Raw genomic sequence first — 16,682 nt, forward strand, 5'->3', positions numbered from 1 at the left:
AAGACAAGGCCTTAGCAAAGGATTGAAGCCAGCTGATTTTGACAATGCCATTGAAATAACACTGAGGTCTGTCAACATCTTATACAACATATGTTGATCCATGCAACCAACTCTTGATGTCACAGAAGTTAGACATTTTAGTGAGAAGTCTTCAACGTTCAGCTTAATAGTAGCTGCTGAAATGCATGTGTCCACACAGGGGTTCTCTCTGCATGTTACCACTGCTATTAATTAAAGGAATGTGCTTTGTTGGCTGACTGTGTGGCATCACATGAACGGGAGCATGCAACAGGAGAGAGAGCGCCTCCATAACACTACAGAACAAGGGAGAGTCAAGCATGAATGACCACTTAAATGTAAATTAAACAAAGTGGGACCTAAGCACACATACTACACAAAAGCACACGATAGCAAAAAACAATAATCTGTTGTGTTTTACTGTGACGAAAGACAACATTTTCTCCTTATGAGAAAATTATAGCCATCTTAACTCACTACATCTACATTTCCCAAAAAGCACTATATGCTCCAAACTTTAGGTCAATTGCACCCTTACATACAATTCTGAAATGAGGGACTTAAAACCACAAGTATTCTCTACCACACTTGCTATAGCTACCATTCTCTCCCTTGGAATAGTCCTGACATGCTGCCATCTAAAACCCAACCCCCACTACAATAATGTGACCCTTTCACATATTCAACTTGAATATTACACGTTTAGTAATGTTTATACATGAGCACCAGGTTATAGCACCCATAAAAGTAGATACTGGCAAATAAGAGTTGTTAAAGTTGTGTGAAGGTAAGAAAGTCAGACATGGCATATTATGTGCTACCCCATCCATACTTACCCAAAGAGAAAAGTACAGAGACAGGGCAATGGAAAAAATGGATGGATACTGACCCCTTGCTTGGATCCTTGTTCATAGGGCCAGGTCAGCCAGCCTAGCTCACTCCCTGATGCCCTCATATCCAACAGCACCTCTGCAGAGGGAAAAATTCAATCAAATATGTCTTAACCTACTAAAATGTGATTGTCTTACCACAGAAAGCTGGGACATGTACATGTTGAAGTTAATACCTAATAGAAAGAAGCAAATTATCATTTGAACTCTAATATCTTACCCCAAGAAAAGTAATTGTCTAAATCCCCTACACTTCCTCAAGTGAGACTCAAGCATAGGCCTATGTTAGTGACTTTTACCATTTAAAAGGAAGCTTAGGGTGTAATCATTAACTTGAGATGGAATATCCTAACTTTCTCATCATTCAACTTTGCTGCGCAATAAGTGGTACCAGGCATGAATGTTCAGCCCAACCATGCAGATAATTATTCATTTTATATTGTTATATTTAATATGTTCACAATATCTTACTGATCTAGAGACAATATCAAAGTTCAAAATACCAACAGGTAGTGGCACTCTATTACGTAGCAAGACTGCTCTCAACACACCCTCATCTTGATAAAGAGATCAGCATAGATACCGAATCAAATACGGGCGAAACTTGATCTAATAAAGTATAAAGGATTGCATTAAAAACAGTTTCTGGTCAAAATCAACAAACTTAAAAACTTCTACAAGTTGCGACATTGTATTAATAGCCCATGTTCTTGCCCTGTGCTTTAAACATCCACTTCTTCGTGGTCCCACAGCCTGAACATAGCAGGATATACTTCTTGCAACAAGAACATTTCGATTTCAAATAGTTACCAAAGTTTGAAAAGTAGTCAAGACTTTCGCTTACCTTCTTTAGTTTGCAGTGTAATAAATATACCGTTAATTAATACATAGGAAAACAACAAGCGCTTAATTCCACGGGAATCCATTTGAGTTTGTTTTCTTCTTATTTCTAAGCTTGGTTGGGACCCTTCCACGCTCTCATCAGTTGCTACACTGAACCGTGAGCTCGCGAAAGCCTCATTCACAAATGAGGACGTCACCAACTCCGCCTGTTAGAATGTAATCAATTCCATAAAGGAGGGGGTGTGGCAAAGAGGAAAGTGTCATTGACATGGTTTTGATGGCCTCAGCCATTTACCTTAGCGAGAAGAGAAGCAGATATCAATACAATGTTGGCCTATTTACCTTTGTATTATTCTTTTTTTTGTGTACAAAAATAAGAAGAGAAAATTCTGCATGCAACTCATGATACAAGTTTGTCAATCACATTATTATCGTATTCATATGATCTCGAATCTGAAGCAAAGACAACTGAATCCATAGTGAAGAGAAATAAAATAGCAAATAATTGTACTAATTGGCTTTAGAGTTTGAAATACCATACTCTTGATGAATATAAGTGAAGTGATACATCTGTATTTTCAATGGGAAAGATAGAGAGGTGGGAGAATGGGGAGTAGGAGGGTGTGCTGTATGAGTATGAACATAGTGAATTAAACAATCCATCACCTAGCAACTCTTTCGCAAATTAATTTGGGAGTTAACCTCTGTCTACCTTCATTATTTGTTGTACAGTGTAACTATGTGATTTATGAATGCTTATCTGTATCTTGAAGTTTTCACTAAAAACCTCCTGAATATTTTGTCAACCTGTTAGATTTTCTTGGTAAATGTTTACCATTGATTGCGCTGTCTTCACAATAAATTATTACAATACAGTATGGCATTGATTTTGCATGGGTCACACCTGTGGGCCCAACTCTGTGGGAAAGATTGGGCTTCTCTCTGTTTCCCTGGCAGACGGGCCCCAGCCATGTGCGAATCCGACCTCCCCTTACCCCGGGGCTCTGGTATTATAAAGCCCCTCTCACACCAGGGAGAATGCCTGGAGCCTTATGAAATGCCACATAAGAGTGATTCCTCATGAAACCCAGACAAAAAAGACAATGGTTTTGGGAATTTTCGCAAAATGTAATCCATGGAATAGTCCTTTGCAGGACGGATTGTTGGCATATATTTGACATTTGTATCTAAAAGCATAATTAGAAAGAATTTATCAACGTTAGCTTATTTATGACATCTGTAGATTTTTTTATTTAACCTTGATTTAACTAGGCGAGTCAGTTAAGGACAAATTCTTATTTACAATGACGGCCTAGGAACAGTGGGTTCGGTTAACTGCCTTGTTCAGGGGCAGAACGGCAGATTTTTACCTTGTCAGCTCGGAGATTCAATCTAGCAACCTTTCGGTTACTGGCCCAACGCTCTAACCACTAGGCTACCTGCCAATGCTACAAATCTGTAGGGTATTGGGGGGTAATCAGACTACCAGATGAGGCTCTCACACATGCTCCCTTGGTCGGTCCACACTTTCTACTGCTGCTGCTGTGTGTAGTTGGGGCTGGGTAACAATGGGCCTGCTGTCCCCCAGTGAAGGGGGTTCAAGGGGTCTGACTTGGTTGGGAGAGCTGCCAAGCACAGGTGTTGTAACTCAACTCAGCAGCATCAGAGTGGGGGGGGGGGGGGGGGGGTGGCAGCAGGCCCATTGTTACCCAGCCCCAACAACACACAGCAGCAACAGCAGAAAGCGTGGACCGACCAAGAGAGCATGTGTGAGAGCCTCATCTGTTAGTCTGATTACCCCCCAATACCCTACAGATGATACCAAACACATGACACCGTTGATTTGGGCCTATGTCATACCTGTTTTTGGCTCTGTATACAACACTGTTCTCCACTGCCTGTCAGACTTACAACTATTCGGTTCCTAAGTAGTCAAGATATTTTTTTTTATACAATGATACCAAAGTGCAAAGTGCTGAGCAAACTATCTGTGGGGTAGCTAAAGACTGACAGGGTGAGTCAGGATTGAACACTATCATCCCAGCAATATACTATACACTATTCAGAAAGATCCCACTTGAAAAAATACTACAGTGTACTGTATACTATGGTAGGAATACTGTAGTATTCACTGCAGTGTTGTTGCTGAATTTACTGTAGTAGTGACTGTAGTATAATGTGGTATTTACAGAAATACAAAAAAATACTACAATACTATAAATGTTCCATAACCTGTAGGTAGGTAGGAAGGTAGATAGGTAAGTAAGTAAGTATGTAGGTCTGGGTTCTGAAAAGGGAGTTCAGAGCTTCTGCTCTTTTCTATAACCACAGGGAACACAATATATGGTCTATACTTGGCGTGTAGGTTTCTAACTTATGGGTGGCACAACTTTGGATTTGGAAGGGGATTGGGCAGGGTTTATGCAAATTACATACTGTAGTATTTACTAGAGTAAAAATAAATGTTGTGTTTTTGCGGACATTTCTGTAGTACTTACTACAGTGCTGTTTAAAAAAAGGAATACTACAGTATTCTACAGTATACTACACAATTCTATGCAGCGGGGGGGGGGGTATGGAGTAGGGTCAAGTTCCTTGAAGAGACTGATCTAAGGTCAGTTTTGCGTTATGAAAGTCTGGGACTGGAAAACACTCATGCTCTGAATAGAGAGGAAAGGATGGCATGGGTTTTTACAATCCATATGTCAACAAACCCAATACAAAGCAATCATTATTATACTGAAATACACTGAGTGTACAAAACATTGTGCTCTTTCCATGACATAGACTGACCAGGTTATTTCAGGTAGGAAAGCTATGATACCTTAATCTGTGTAGATGAAGGGGGACGAGACGGGTTAATTAAAGAAGGATTTTGAAGCCTTGTGACAATTGAGACATGGATTGTGTATGTGCCATTCAGAAGGTAAATGGGCAAGACAAAATATTTAAGTGCCTTTGAATGGGGTATGGTAGTAGCTGCCAGGTTTGTGTCAAGAACTGTAACGCTGCTGGGCTTTTCATGCTCAAGAGTTTCCCATATATATCATGAATGGTCCAATACCCAAAGCACATCCAGCCTTCTTGGCACAATGGGGGGAAGCATTGGAGTCAACATGGGCCAGCATCCCTGTGGAACGCTTTCAACACCTTGTAGAGTCCATGTCCTGACAGATTTAGGCTGTTCTGAAGGCAAAAGGGTGTGGAAATCAATATTAGGAAGGTGTTCTTAATGTTTTGTACACTAAGTGTATCTCCACACCTGTAACAAAGAGCTCTCTCTCATATTCAAAGTTCTCTAATCTTGTGCGAGAATCTGAGAATCATGACACAACAACAAAGTTATTCAGAAATCTCATCTAAATGAACTCCTCTTTGGAAATTACAGATCATCCATCCCCCTGGGCTGAAGTGAATAGGCGCTATATATTAATTCAGTCATTATCACAACATTCCGATGCCCTGAGCTGGAACACACTCATATTCGTTGCCTCCCTTTTTATTGGAGACACAGGTCACGCTAGAGAGGGCTAGTGAGAGCAGATGTTGTATTTGCTCACCCAAGTAGAATGAGCTGATCCTGAGGCCATGCGTACCTCCTCGATATCAAATGACACTTCTGGGGTCAGAATACATTCAAGACAATGCCTTGAAGGAAGTGCACTGGAGAAAGCGCATCCAGAATGTGTGAGATGGACCCCCGAGGGCTTAGGGCGGAAGAGAGGCATGAGGGGTGCCCATTGATAGCCACCTGTTGATTCTGTTCCAAATGACCTAAACTTTTTTTGATTACTCGATCATGTCTATGTGTGTGTTTGTGTGTGTGTGTCTGTGTCTGTGTGAGAGAGAGCGAGAGAGAGCAAGAGAGAGGGAATGAGGAAGAGAAAGATAAACATAAATAAATAATTAAAAGAAAGTGAGAAAAGGAAAGAGAGAGAGAGAGATGTAGTAGAGAAGTGCCAGGTTCTTCAGGGGGTTTCCAGGCAAAATGGTTGACGATGCTGATCAGTGATGTCATGCTGTTAGGCAGCACCTGTTCTTGTAGTTGCCCCTGCAGACCTACGGTGGTCTGCGGTTTGCTGAGGTAGGCATGTGAAGCATGTCTGACCCTCCTCCATATGTTACCGGCCCCCACTTCCTGGCAAAGAAGGAGGGTTGTGCCAGAGAAAGTGTTAGGACAACTATATAAAGTGTGTGTATGCCTGTGTGTGTGTGTGCATACATACACGCAAGACTGTTACCAAAAGTAAGAATTTCACAAAGTGTTGATAGTTGTTGTTGTGTAGGAATGTGGTACTTTTGCTCACCAGCAATTTGCCTTAAGTAGACCAGGAGAAGCAGGGTTGGTAAAAAGGTAGCTTCATAAATCAGGCTTATATTGTTACTTGGAAAGATTATTAAACAATCACTGCTCAGAGGGAAAATATTTCAGAGCCTTTTTGATTGAGATAAGTGGTGTTCTTATACTGTAGGCCTTTCAACAATATCATCTAATCATCTCATCATAACAAAGGCTTGTGTACTGTACTGTATATAATAGTTGCAGTGCCAAATAAGGCTATAGTTACCCAGGAGGATGTAGGGAGTGTGTGTGGCTAGAACCTGCATATGAGGAGATATCAATTAGTGTCCCTGTTTACAGACACACGGGTGGTGCCATACAGCTGCCATCTTCTTGGTCACCAGGGGAGGTGGTTTTAAAGCAGTGATGTTTCCATAGTCTTAACACATCAGGAAACACACACATACACATACACACCAACACACACACATGCACAGACACATGCACAAAAACACACACACACACACACATTTACTTTCTCATGCTGCTCTGCGGGTGAAAACAGACAGTAGATTTCAACAATTAGGTGACCCAATACAGCCGTAACCTCCAGTGAGGCAAGTGTGGGAGAAAGGGGAGCGAGCATACAAACAGGTGTTGCCCAGCCATGTGAGTGCTAAGCTAAGGGTCAATGGGACTTAGATAGTTATACAGTGCTGGGGGAACAAAGTAGTGTGTATGACAGCTGCCTGTGGAATGGCAGCTCATGTCAACGCTTGTCACTCCTCCAGCATGTCTCAGAAAGCTTGTCCCTGCTTGTCTGCTCTCTTTCAACAGCTCCCAGTTCCAAACCACAGAGAAACCTATATTTTCTCCAGGACAAGACAGAATTCTGAAAGTCTGTGAAACGGTTGGCATGTAAAGTGTGTCCTTCTGAGACGGCAGTGATTCAGTGAAAGCACGTGAAGAGAAACAGTTATGTAACACGTGATTGTTGGATTAAGCAAGCATGGAGTCCAAAGATCTTAGTCTGGACACTGTGCCCCAGTGCATTTTGCAAGGTGTAAATCACATATTTATGTAATAATCAGACAACAATACCAGACAATACCAGACAATGATAATTGTCTCAACCACGGTCAAACCACAGTGTACTTACTGCACATCAGAATGGGAGCGCTTTGAGGGATAGAATTGGTTTTGTGAAATAACATCAATAATATTTCATGATTACATCTACAGTTAGGCAAGTTAGCCCTGGCGATATGTGGGAGTTTTTTTGTATCGTCCCCAATGCTAATTCAATGAATACCTGACGTTCTACAGTCAATTCCTTGCATCTTGTGATGTTGATATCAAAACTCACTTGACCTTTTAATGTGAGAAGAAAATCAAACTGTGCAAATTGTGTTTGATGCCACAGTGGTCACCACGCACTGCGACGCAGCCAGGGAAAGGGAACTTTTCAACCCGCATATCTGCAAAGTGGACCTAACAAACAAATACTGATGGCCTGAACAGTCCAGTAAATGTTTCTGTCCCTTCCTAACCCCTTCACTGCTACCCACCGCCACCCCAACAATTTTCTGAAGAGCCCTGCACAAAACCTTCATTGGGGAATTTCAATTCTCCTCAAAAGTGCCCTCTTCCTACATATATGTTCTTTTTGACATCCACTTTACCTCATCCTGAAAAAATCCTTTACTTTGATCTTTATAATCCATCCTCAGAGAATATTTTGATAGATATGGATAGATAGAGAATTGCATAAGTCCACTCACCCTCTGCTTTACTGTAGATACAGCATCATCGGCATAATAGCCCTCTCACTATCCACTAAAAATACTGTGCTTTCTGGGCATAGACACTGAGTTACAAGGAAGTTGAAAAGGCAGTTAAAGTCCTGAGTTACAAAATGAAAAAGGTGATGTAAATCCTGCTTCACCTCCTACCTATAGTAAGAACCCAACAGAAAACACTCTCTCACACTCAATGTCACTGTCACTGTCACTGGCATATTGGGATTCAATTCTGGAGCGGCTATAGCCAAAAGAGAAGGGGCACAGAATTCTTAAATTCCATAGAACTGATAAACCAGAAATACACTATTTTATTTACAACAAAAAAAGTGAAACTGGTGCAAAACAAGATCACTTCCCCAAGTTCCCCCAAAGACACATCCCATTTCATCCCCTCCACAGCAACACAGGAGGAGGAAAACAAGAACCTAAGAGGGGTGATGACAAATCATATAATTCAGATAAATCTGTGTATTACTTGTATTTCAGTGGCATATTCATGTCAATCAGGTGTCTCAGAATTGGAGTGATGTGATCTAAGATTAGTTTAGGTTTAGCCTTTTAGATTACAATGAAAACGTTACATGGACATGGGGGAACTGATCGTAAATTAGCCCTCCTACTCCCCCCTATTGCTCTCCAGCCAGGGGAGCTGCACTGCCTATCACCATGTGTGTGTGTGTGTGTGTGTGTGTGTATACCGACTGTCCAAAATATTAGGAACACCTTCCTAATATTGAGTTGGACCTCCTTTTGCCCTCAGAACAGCCTCAATTCTTCAGGGTATGGACTCTACAAGGTGTCGAAAGCATTCCACAGGGATGCTGGCCCATGTTCACTACAATGCTTCCCACAGTTGTGTCAAGTTGGCTGGATGTCCTTTGGGTGGTGGACCATTCTTGATACACATGGGAAACTGTTGACCGTCTCCGCCCCTTCATGTACACTGATTGAAGTGGATTTAACAAATTACATCAATAAGGGATCACAACTTTCAGCTGGATTCACTGAGTGTATTTTCCGTGTTGACTCTACGTCATAATACATTGACAAATTACGTTGAAATAATGTTGATTCAACCAGTGTGAAGTATCTATTCTATTCTGAGATGCCTTGATACATATGGCCCAAAATCCAATTTTAGCCTGGGATGAGAGGAGCTGATGTAGCCAGATGGTGACACATTTAATGTATTCATGGTGACTCTGAGTCATCTGGTTAAGATCCATACCTGGAGCTCTCCCTCCCTGTCCCCACCTAGGAGTCTACTCTACAACATGTACTATGACCCCTTAGAGCTATTTGATCCATTTCATGATTCCTCCTGTGGCATTGTATTCGATATTCAATCAATCAATCAATCAAATTTATTTATAAAGCCCTTTTTACATCAACCGAAGTCACAAAGTGCTGTATAGAAACCCAGCCTAAAACCCCAAACAGCAAGCAATGCAGATGTAGAAGCACTGTGGCTAGGAAAAATTCCCTAGAAAGGCCGGAACCTAGGAAGAAACCTAGAGAGGAACCAGGCTATGAGGGGTGGCCAGTCCTCTTCTGGCTGTGCCGGGTGGAGATTATAACAGAACATGACCAAGATGTTCAAACGTTCATAGATGACCAGCAGGGTCAGATAATAATAATCACAGTGGTTGTAGAGGGTGCAACAGGTCAGCACCTCAGGAGTAAATGTCAGTTGGCTTTTCATAGCCAATCATTCAGAGTTAGAGACAGCAGGTGTGGTAGAGAGAGAGTCCAAAACAGCAGGTCCAGTTCAAGGTAGCACGTCCAGTGAACAGGTCAGGATTCCATAGCCGCAGGCAGAACTAGAGCAGCAGCATGATCAGGTGGACTTTGGACTGGGGACAGCAAGGAGTCATCAGGCCAGGTAGTCCTGAGGCATGGTCCTAGGCCTCAGGTCCTCTGAGAGAAAAGAGAGAGAAAGAGAGAAAGAGAGAGAAAGAGAATTAGAAGGAACATGTTTAAATTCACACAGGACACCGGATAAGACAGGATAGAAATACTCCAGATATAACAGACTGACGCTAGCCCCCCGACACATAAACTACTGCAGCATAATCTGGACCCCTATAGCAAAATCTGGACCCCTTCAAATCAGCCAGGCTAGACAATCTGGACCCTCTCTTTCTAAAATGATCCGCCGAAATTGTTGCAAACCCTATTACTAGCCTGTTCAACCTCTCTTTTGTATCGTCTGAGATCCCCAAAGATTGGAAAGCTGCCGCGGTCATTCCCCTCTTCAAAGGAGGAGACACTCTAGACCCAACTGCTACAGATCTATATCTATCCTACCCTGCCTTTCTAAGGTCTTCGAAAGCCAAGTTAACAAACAGATCACCGACCATTTCAAATCCCACAGTACCTTCTTCGCTGTGCAATCCGGTTTCCGAGCTGTTCATGGGTGCACGTCAGCCACGCTCAAGGTCCTAAATGATATCATAACCGCCATCGATAAAAGACTGTACTGTGCAGCTGTCTTCATCGACCTGGCCAAGGCTTTCGACTCTGTCAATCACCGCATTCTTATCGGCAGACTCAACAGCCTTGGTTTCTCAAATGATTGCCTCGCCTGGTTCACCAACTACTTCTCAGATAGAGTTCAGTGTGTCAAATCGGGGGGCCTGTTGTCCGGACTTCTGGAAGTCTCTATAGGGGTCCCACAGGGTTCAATTCTCGGGCCGACTCTTTTCTCTGTATACATCATTGATGTCGCTCTTGCTGCTGGTGATTCTCTGACCCACCTCTACGCAGACAACACCATTCTGTATACTTCTGGCCCTTCTTTGGACACTGTGTTAACTAACCTCCAGATGAGCTTCAATGCCATACAACTCTCCTTCCGTGGCCTCCAACTGCTCTTAAATGCAAGTCAAACTAATTGCATGCTCTTCAACCAATTGCTGCCCACACCTGCCCACCTGTCCAGCATCACTACTCTGGACGGTTCTGACTTAGAATATGTGGACAATTACAAATACCTAGGTGTCTGGTTAGACTGTAAACTCTCCTTCCAGACTCACATTAAGCATCTCCAATCCAACATTAAATCTAGAATCAGCTTCCTATTTCGTAACAAAACATCCTTCACTCATGCTGCCAAACGTACCCTCGTAAAACTGACTATCCTACCGATCCTCGACTTCGGCGATGTCATTAACAAAATAGTCTCCAACACTCTACTCAGCAAATTGGATGCAGTCTATCACAGTCTATCACTGCCATCCATTTTGTCACCAAAGCCCCATATACTACCCACCACTGCGACATGTATGCTCTCGTTGGCTGGCCCTAGCTTCATACTCGTCACCAAACCCACTGGCTCCAGGTCATCTATAAGTCTTTGCTTGGTAAAGCCCCGCCTTATCTCAGCTCACTGGTCACCATAGCAGCACCCACCCGTAGCACGCACTCCAGCAGGTATATCTCACTAGGTACCCCCAAAGCCAATTCCTCCTTCGGCCGTCTTTCCTTCCAGTTCTCTGCTGCCAATGACTGCAAAAATCACTGAAGCTGGAGACTCCCTCACTAGCTTTAAGCACCAGCTGTCAGAGCAACTCACAGATCACTGCACCTGTACATAGCCTATCTGTAAATAGCCCATCCCAACTACCTCATCCCCATACTGTTATCTATTTTATTTATTTTTGCTCCTTTGCACCCCAATATCTCTACTTGTAAACTCAACTTCTGCACATCTATCACTCCAGTGTTTAATTGCTATATTGTAATTATTTCGCCATTATGACCTATTTATTGCCTTACCTTCATTATCCTACCTCATTTGCACACACTGTATATATACTTTTTCTATTGTATTGGCCAGGTCGCAATTGTAAATGAGAACTTGTTCTCAACTTGCCTACCTGGTTAAATAAAGGTAAAATAAATAAATAAATAAATAAAAATTATTGACTGTATGTTTGTTATTCCATGTGTAACTCTGTGTTGTTTGTGTTGCACTGCTTTGCTTTATCTTTGCCAGGTCGCAGTTGTAAATTAGAAATTGTTCTCAACTATCCTACCTGGTTAAATAAAGGTGAAATAAAATACAAAGAAAAATAAATACTGGAGGCTGGAAAAGGTGGATCCTCAGTCTTTCACTGGTTCTATCGTGTTAGCATGACAACATTGACCTTTCTGACAACAAGGCCTCCGGACGTGAGCTCACTTATTGTGAAGTGTGTGGGATGGGTCATACATGTAGTATGCACCTTGGGTGGGCTGACACCTTTCTCTTATAACCAGGTAATAGGGACAAAAGAGGACTGGGAGGTACTAGACTGTACATAGAAGAGTGTATGGAGGTATAGCCATGTTCTACTGAGAAAAATCGGCCAAAATCAGGATTTAGAAAGACTGAGTCAGAGACCAAATGCAGTATTAGCAGTAGGCCTATTGGGCTGTGTGATTTTGTACATTTTGTGTGTTACTGAATAAATATGTATACACATGACCTTTGCTCCCTTGTACTTCCTGCTTCTGTTATTTTTCTGCTACCACAAGCAGCCTCTCATCTGTCTCTTTCCACATTGTCTGTGTTCTTTTCTAGGCTTTTGGATTAGCCCCCTAAGGTCGATGTTCATGACTCCGGGGACATCTAAAGAGCATAATAAAATAATCCCCATAAAAATTCCTACATTTAAGATAGACATGCGGTATCTGTTTTTTTGCATTGGATGCATCTGAAAGGTGACAGAGCTAGTGCAGTGTTTGTCAGACCATGAGACATCCTGAAAATCGGTCTGCTCACAAAATCGTCTGTAGAGTCAATACGGTTTCGCCTAATATTACCCCTCTGTGTAAAGGTGAGACTATCACAAACACGTACACGTGGGTTGTTTTGCTCTAGGACGCCCACAGGCCTCACAAGACTCATCTGAAGGTCCCCCGGTACCAGTTGAAAAAATGTATGTAAGTATAGTGCATTCGGAAAGTATTTAGACCCCTTGACTTTTTACACATTTTGTTACGTTAGTCTTAATTCTAAAATGGATTAAATTGGTTAAATACATGTCCAAAAAAATTAATGTTTGGGCTCCCGAGTGGCGCAGTGGTCTAAGGCACTGCATCTCAGTGCTAGAGAAGTCACTACAGACACTATTGTTTGAATCCAGGCTGTATCACAACTGGCTGTGATTGGGAGTCCCATAGGGCAGCGCACAATTTGCCAAGCGTCGTCTGGGTTTGGCTTTTGTAGGCCGTCATTGTAAATAAGAATTTGTTCTTAACTGACTTGCCTAGTTAAATAAAGATTACAAAAATAAAAATCTGATCTTTATTATATCTCTCAAATATAGGACAGACACTTCAGAAAAAAACTTCAATTTGATTTTTGGGGGACTATCTGTTGTTCCGTGTAGTGAATCTGTTATTCAATGCATTTCAACAAATAATTTTTTCACATTTGTTTTCGATACTTCAAGGGGTTTTAAAATTCTAAATCAAACAGCAAAATGATCATTGGTAAGACCTTAAAACAATTCCATATAACTGCTCCACCAAATGAGTCTGTTTTTGACAAGGACCTGGAACTCTCCACACCACCCTATTATCAAGTCCTCCCACACACAGTTAAGGGAGAGGCGAGACATGCCGCTAAAATCTCCCAACCCAGAGTATCCACCAACCAGATATGTAAAACACAGGCCTCTTTGGTCTAATCTCCCAAATGAAGAGCTTACTGAATAGTGAACATCCTCTCATTCATCATTTGGAGTCACAATGCTCTCCAGGGCACAACTGCTGCCCCCACTCTAGACCTCTTCCGAATGGTTCAGCGAAGGTTATTGTTCAGACAATTCCAATGCCAATGTGACAAAATCTGCAACATTATAAACAGAACATGTAAGAGTCTTCAAGAGGTCTTTATGATTTTGCTGTTGCATCCAGATCCAAATCAAATGTAATTTGTCACAGACAACAGGTGTAGGTAGACCTTACAGTGAAATGCTTACTTACAAGCACTTAACCAACAATGAAGTTTTAAGAGAAATACCTCAATTTTCTTTAAAGAGCAGCAGTAAAATAACAATAGTGAGGCAATATACAGGGGGTACTGGTGCAGAGTTGAAGTGCGGAGGTACCGGTTAGTCGAGGTAATTGAGGTGATGTGTGCATGTAGGTAGAGTTATTAAAGTGACTATGCATAGATAATAACAGAGAGTAGCCGCAGCGTAAAAAGGAGGGGGGGGGGGGGGGCAATGCAAATAGTCTGGGTAGCCATTTGATTAGATGTTCAGGAGTCTTATGGCTTGGGGGTAGAAGCTGTTTAGAAGCCTCTTGGACTTAGACTTGGTGCTCCGGTACCGCTTGCCGTGCGGTAGCAGAGAGAACAGTCTATGACTGGGGTGGCTGAAGTCTTGACAAATGTTAGGGTCTTCCTCTGACACCGCCTGGTATAGAGGTCCTGGATGGCAGAAAGCTTGGCCCCACTGATGTACTGGGCCGTACGCTCTGTAGTGCCTTACGATCGGAGGCCGAGTAGTTGTCATAACAGGCAGTGTTGCAACCCGTCAGGATGTTCTCGATGGTGCAGCTGTAGAACCTTTTGAGGATCCACCCAGGTTGATGCTCCACATTGACATAGATGAAGTGTGTTTACCCCTACATTATGTAACTTTAGGGTATCTCTAAGACCCAGAAGAAAGAATTTAAAAAATGCATTACATAATTGTAATGCTTCCCATCTAGTTGTGTTTATCATGTGTTGAAATGTGTCTGTGGATAATACATTCAGAGCAACGTCTGCATGGAATGTCAGCAAAAAGCCTAAAACCCAAAACATGAAAACAAGCACTTATCATTGTCAGAAAAAGCCAAAATCAGTATTTTCAAAGTTCTTTGCATCTTCTTTTAATAGCTCAATGTGGCCTTTGGAATGTAATGTTGTGGGCTAAGACTTCAAAAGACAGACTAAAATTACAGAAAGATGGAGGTGGTTGAGCAAGCATGAAGGATGCATAACTTTTTTCCTTCGTACTCTTCCTGCTGCTGCTTCCCCATCTCCTTTGTCATAGGCTAGGTCTGTAATTTCAGAGGGCAGGGTAGGAGGGGGGGACAAAGTGAGGAGAGGAACAGCATCTTGAGTTTCCCCTTTGCTCTCTGTGTTCTCTCTTCACACTGTGTTCCACCATCTCTGCTTCTTCTCATGCTGGGTCTCAATTAACATTCCTTGTCTTAGCCTGTCGAGGCACTATAAATCGCTTGCCCTCTTTTCCATGGTCACACTCCCTTCTTCCTCCTGTAATGAAAAGAGAAGGAGAGGAGAGGCGTGATGTGTCTTTGATGAGTTCCAGCATGATCCTCTTTCCCTCCCTCAGATATCCAGTGGCCTCTCAGTTTTAAAACCTTTATTTTCACAACTTCTCTTTGTAGCTGTTTTCTCTCTGATATAAAATACTGTTATGAAAAATTCTATATTATTGCATTAAGCATGTGGGACGAGTGTTTAAATAAGCGAAAACCACAGTTGACATTTCAGGAAGAAGCCACCATTTTGGAACTCTAGAACATCCTTTGATGGCTGAAATTGAGGGTTATAAAACCATAATGTACAGTTGGGGTACTTGGGGTCTCTTCGCTGCAGGCAGTCCCCGTTTGAGGACATTCATTTTAGCCTTTTCAGTACCTCCAAATGTGATGAGAGTCCACACAGGCCTGTCCGCCAAACATTCCTCACCAATAACTCCCAATCGGCATCCCTCTGAGGATTCTTCGGTGTGCTTTTGAATGTAACAGGAGCAGCAGGACACCCTAATGTTCAGGCATTAGTCTTAACATTTTTAAGCTATAGAGCCCTATAGCCTCGGGGAGGATAAGTACAAAAGTGCAACTTTAATTGCCCTTCCCTTGTGCCGATCCCAGTTTTAGACATACTTCTCCATAGTCACTTATCTTCAGACTGCTTCACATAAATGCAAAATATGGGCACATACTATCAGATAAATGTCTGGAGAAATCAACTTCTCTTCGCTCTCTCCTATGCATGTACACACAGCTGTACTGTGGATTTTTCATTGCAGTTGCTATGTTTACGAATTAGTGGTATTTTTTCCAAAACTCATTTATGATAGCCATGTCTACATAAACTAGGATTGTCAACTAATAGTGCAGTTAGAGGACTCTAACTCAAAAATAAACATAAAATGAGCATGGTAGCCATCAGACTGTTAAACAGCCACCACTAACATTGAGAGGCTGCTGCCAACACACTGACTCAACTCCAGCCACTTTAATAATGGGAATTGATGGAAATTGATGTAAAATATATCACTAGCCACTCTAAACAATGCTACTTAATATGTTTACATATCCTACATTACTCATCTCATATGTATATGTATATACTGTACCCTATATCATCTACTGCATCTTTATGTAATACATGTATCACTAGCCACTTTAAACTATGCCACTTTGTTTACATACCCTACATTACTCATCTCATATGTATATACTGTACTCGATACCATCTACTGCATCTTGCCTATGTCGTTCTGTACCATCACTCATTCATATATTGTTATGTACATATTCTTTATCCCTTTACACTTGTGTGTAGAAGGTAGTAGTTTTGGAATTGTTAGGTTAGATTACTCGTTGGTTATTACTGCATTGTCGGAATTAGAAGCACAAGCATTTCGCTACACTCGCATTAACATCTGCTAACCATGTGTATGTGACAAATACATTTGATTTGATTTGTAAGCTTTAGGCTACAGGCACTATAGAAGTACAAACAGAAATTTAAACAAAACAGTGTAATGACATTAAATTAATTTGGAAAACTGATTGGATTTGCAAAAGTCATCAACGTAAAGGAGTTGTCTTTTC

The 16,682-nt window shown here is 41.8% G+C and overlaps 1 protein-coding gene across 1 annotated transcript in view; it reads right to left on the minus strand.

The window, feature by feature from the left end:
- The window catches only part of LOC110492242 (ephrin type-A receptor 2), a 32,057-nt gene extending 30,094 nt beyond the window's left edge, over positions 1 to 1,963 (minus strand). Inside the window, exons 1-2 of the mRNA XM_021566383.2 lie at positions 1,753 to 1,963; positions 908 to 987 (exon numbers count right to left, since the gene is read on the minus strand). Coding sequence (XP_021422058.2) covers positions 908 to 987; positions 1,753 to 1,834 — 162 coding nt within the window. The 5' untranslated portion in view covers positions 1,835 to 1,963. The remainder of the gene's footprint in view (positions 1 to 907; positions 988 to 1,752) is intronic.
- Positions 1,964 to 16,682: the final 14,719 nt, after the last annotated feature.

Source organism: Oncorhynchus mykiss, chromosome 16, assembly GCF_013265735.2.
Source record: "Oncorhynchus mykiss isolate Arlee chromosome 16, USDA_OmykA_1.1, whole genome shotgun sequence".
Lineage (NCBI taxonomy): Eukaryota > Metazoa > Chordata > Actinopteri > Salmoniformes > Salmonidae > Oncorhynchus > Oncorhynchus mykiss.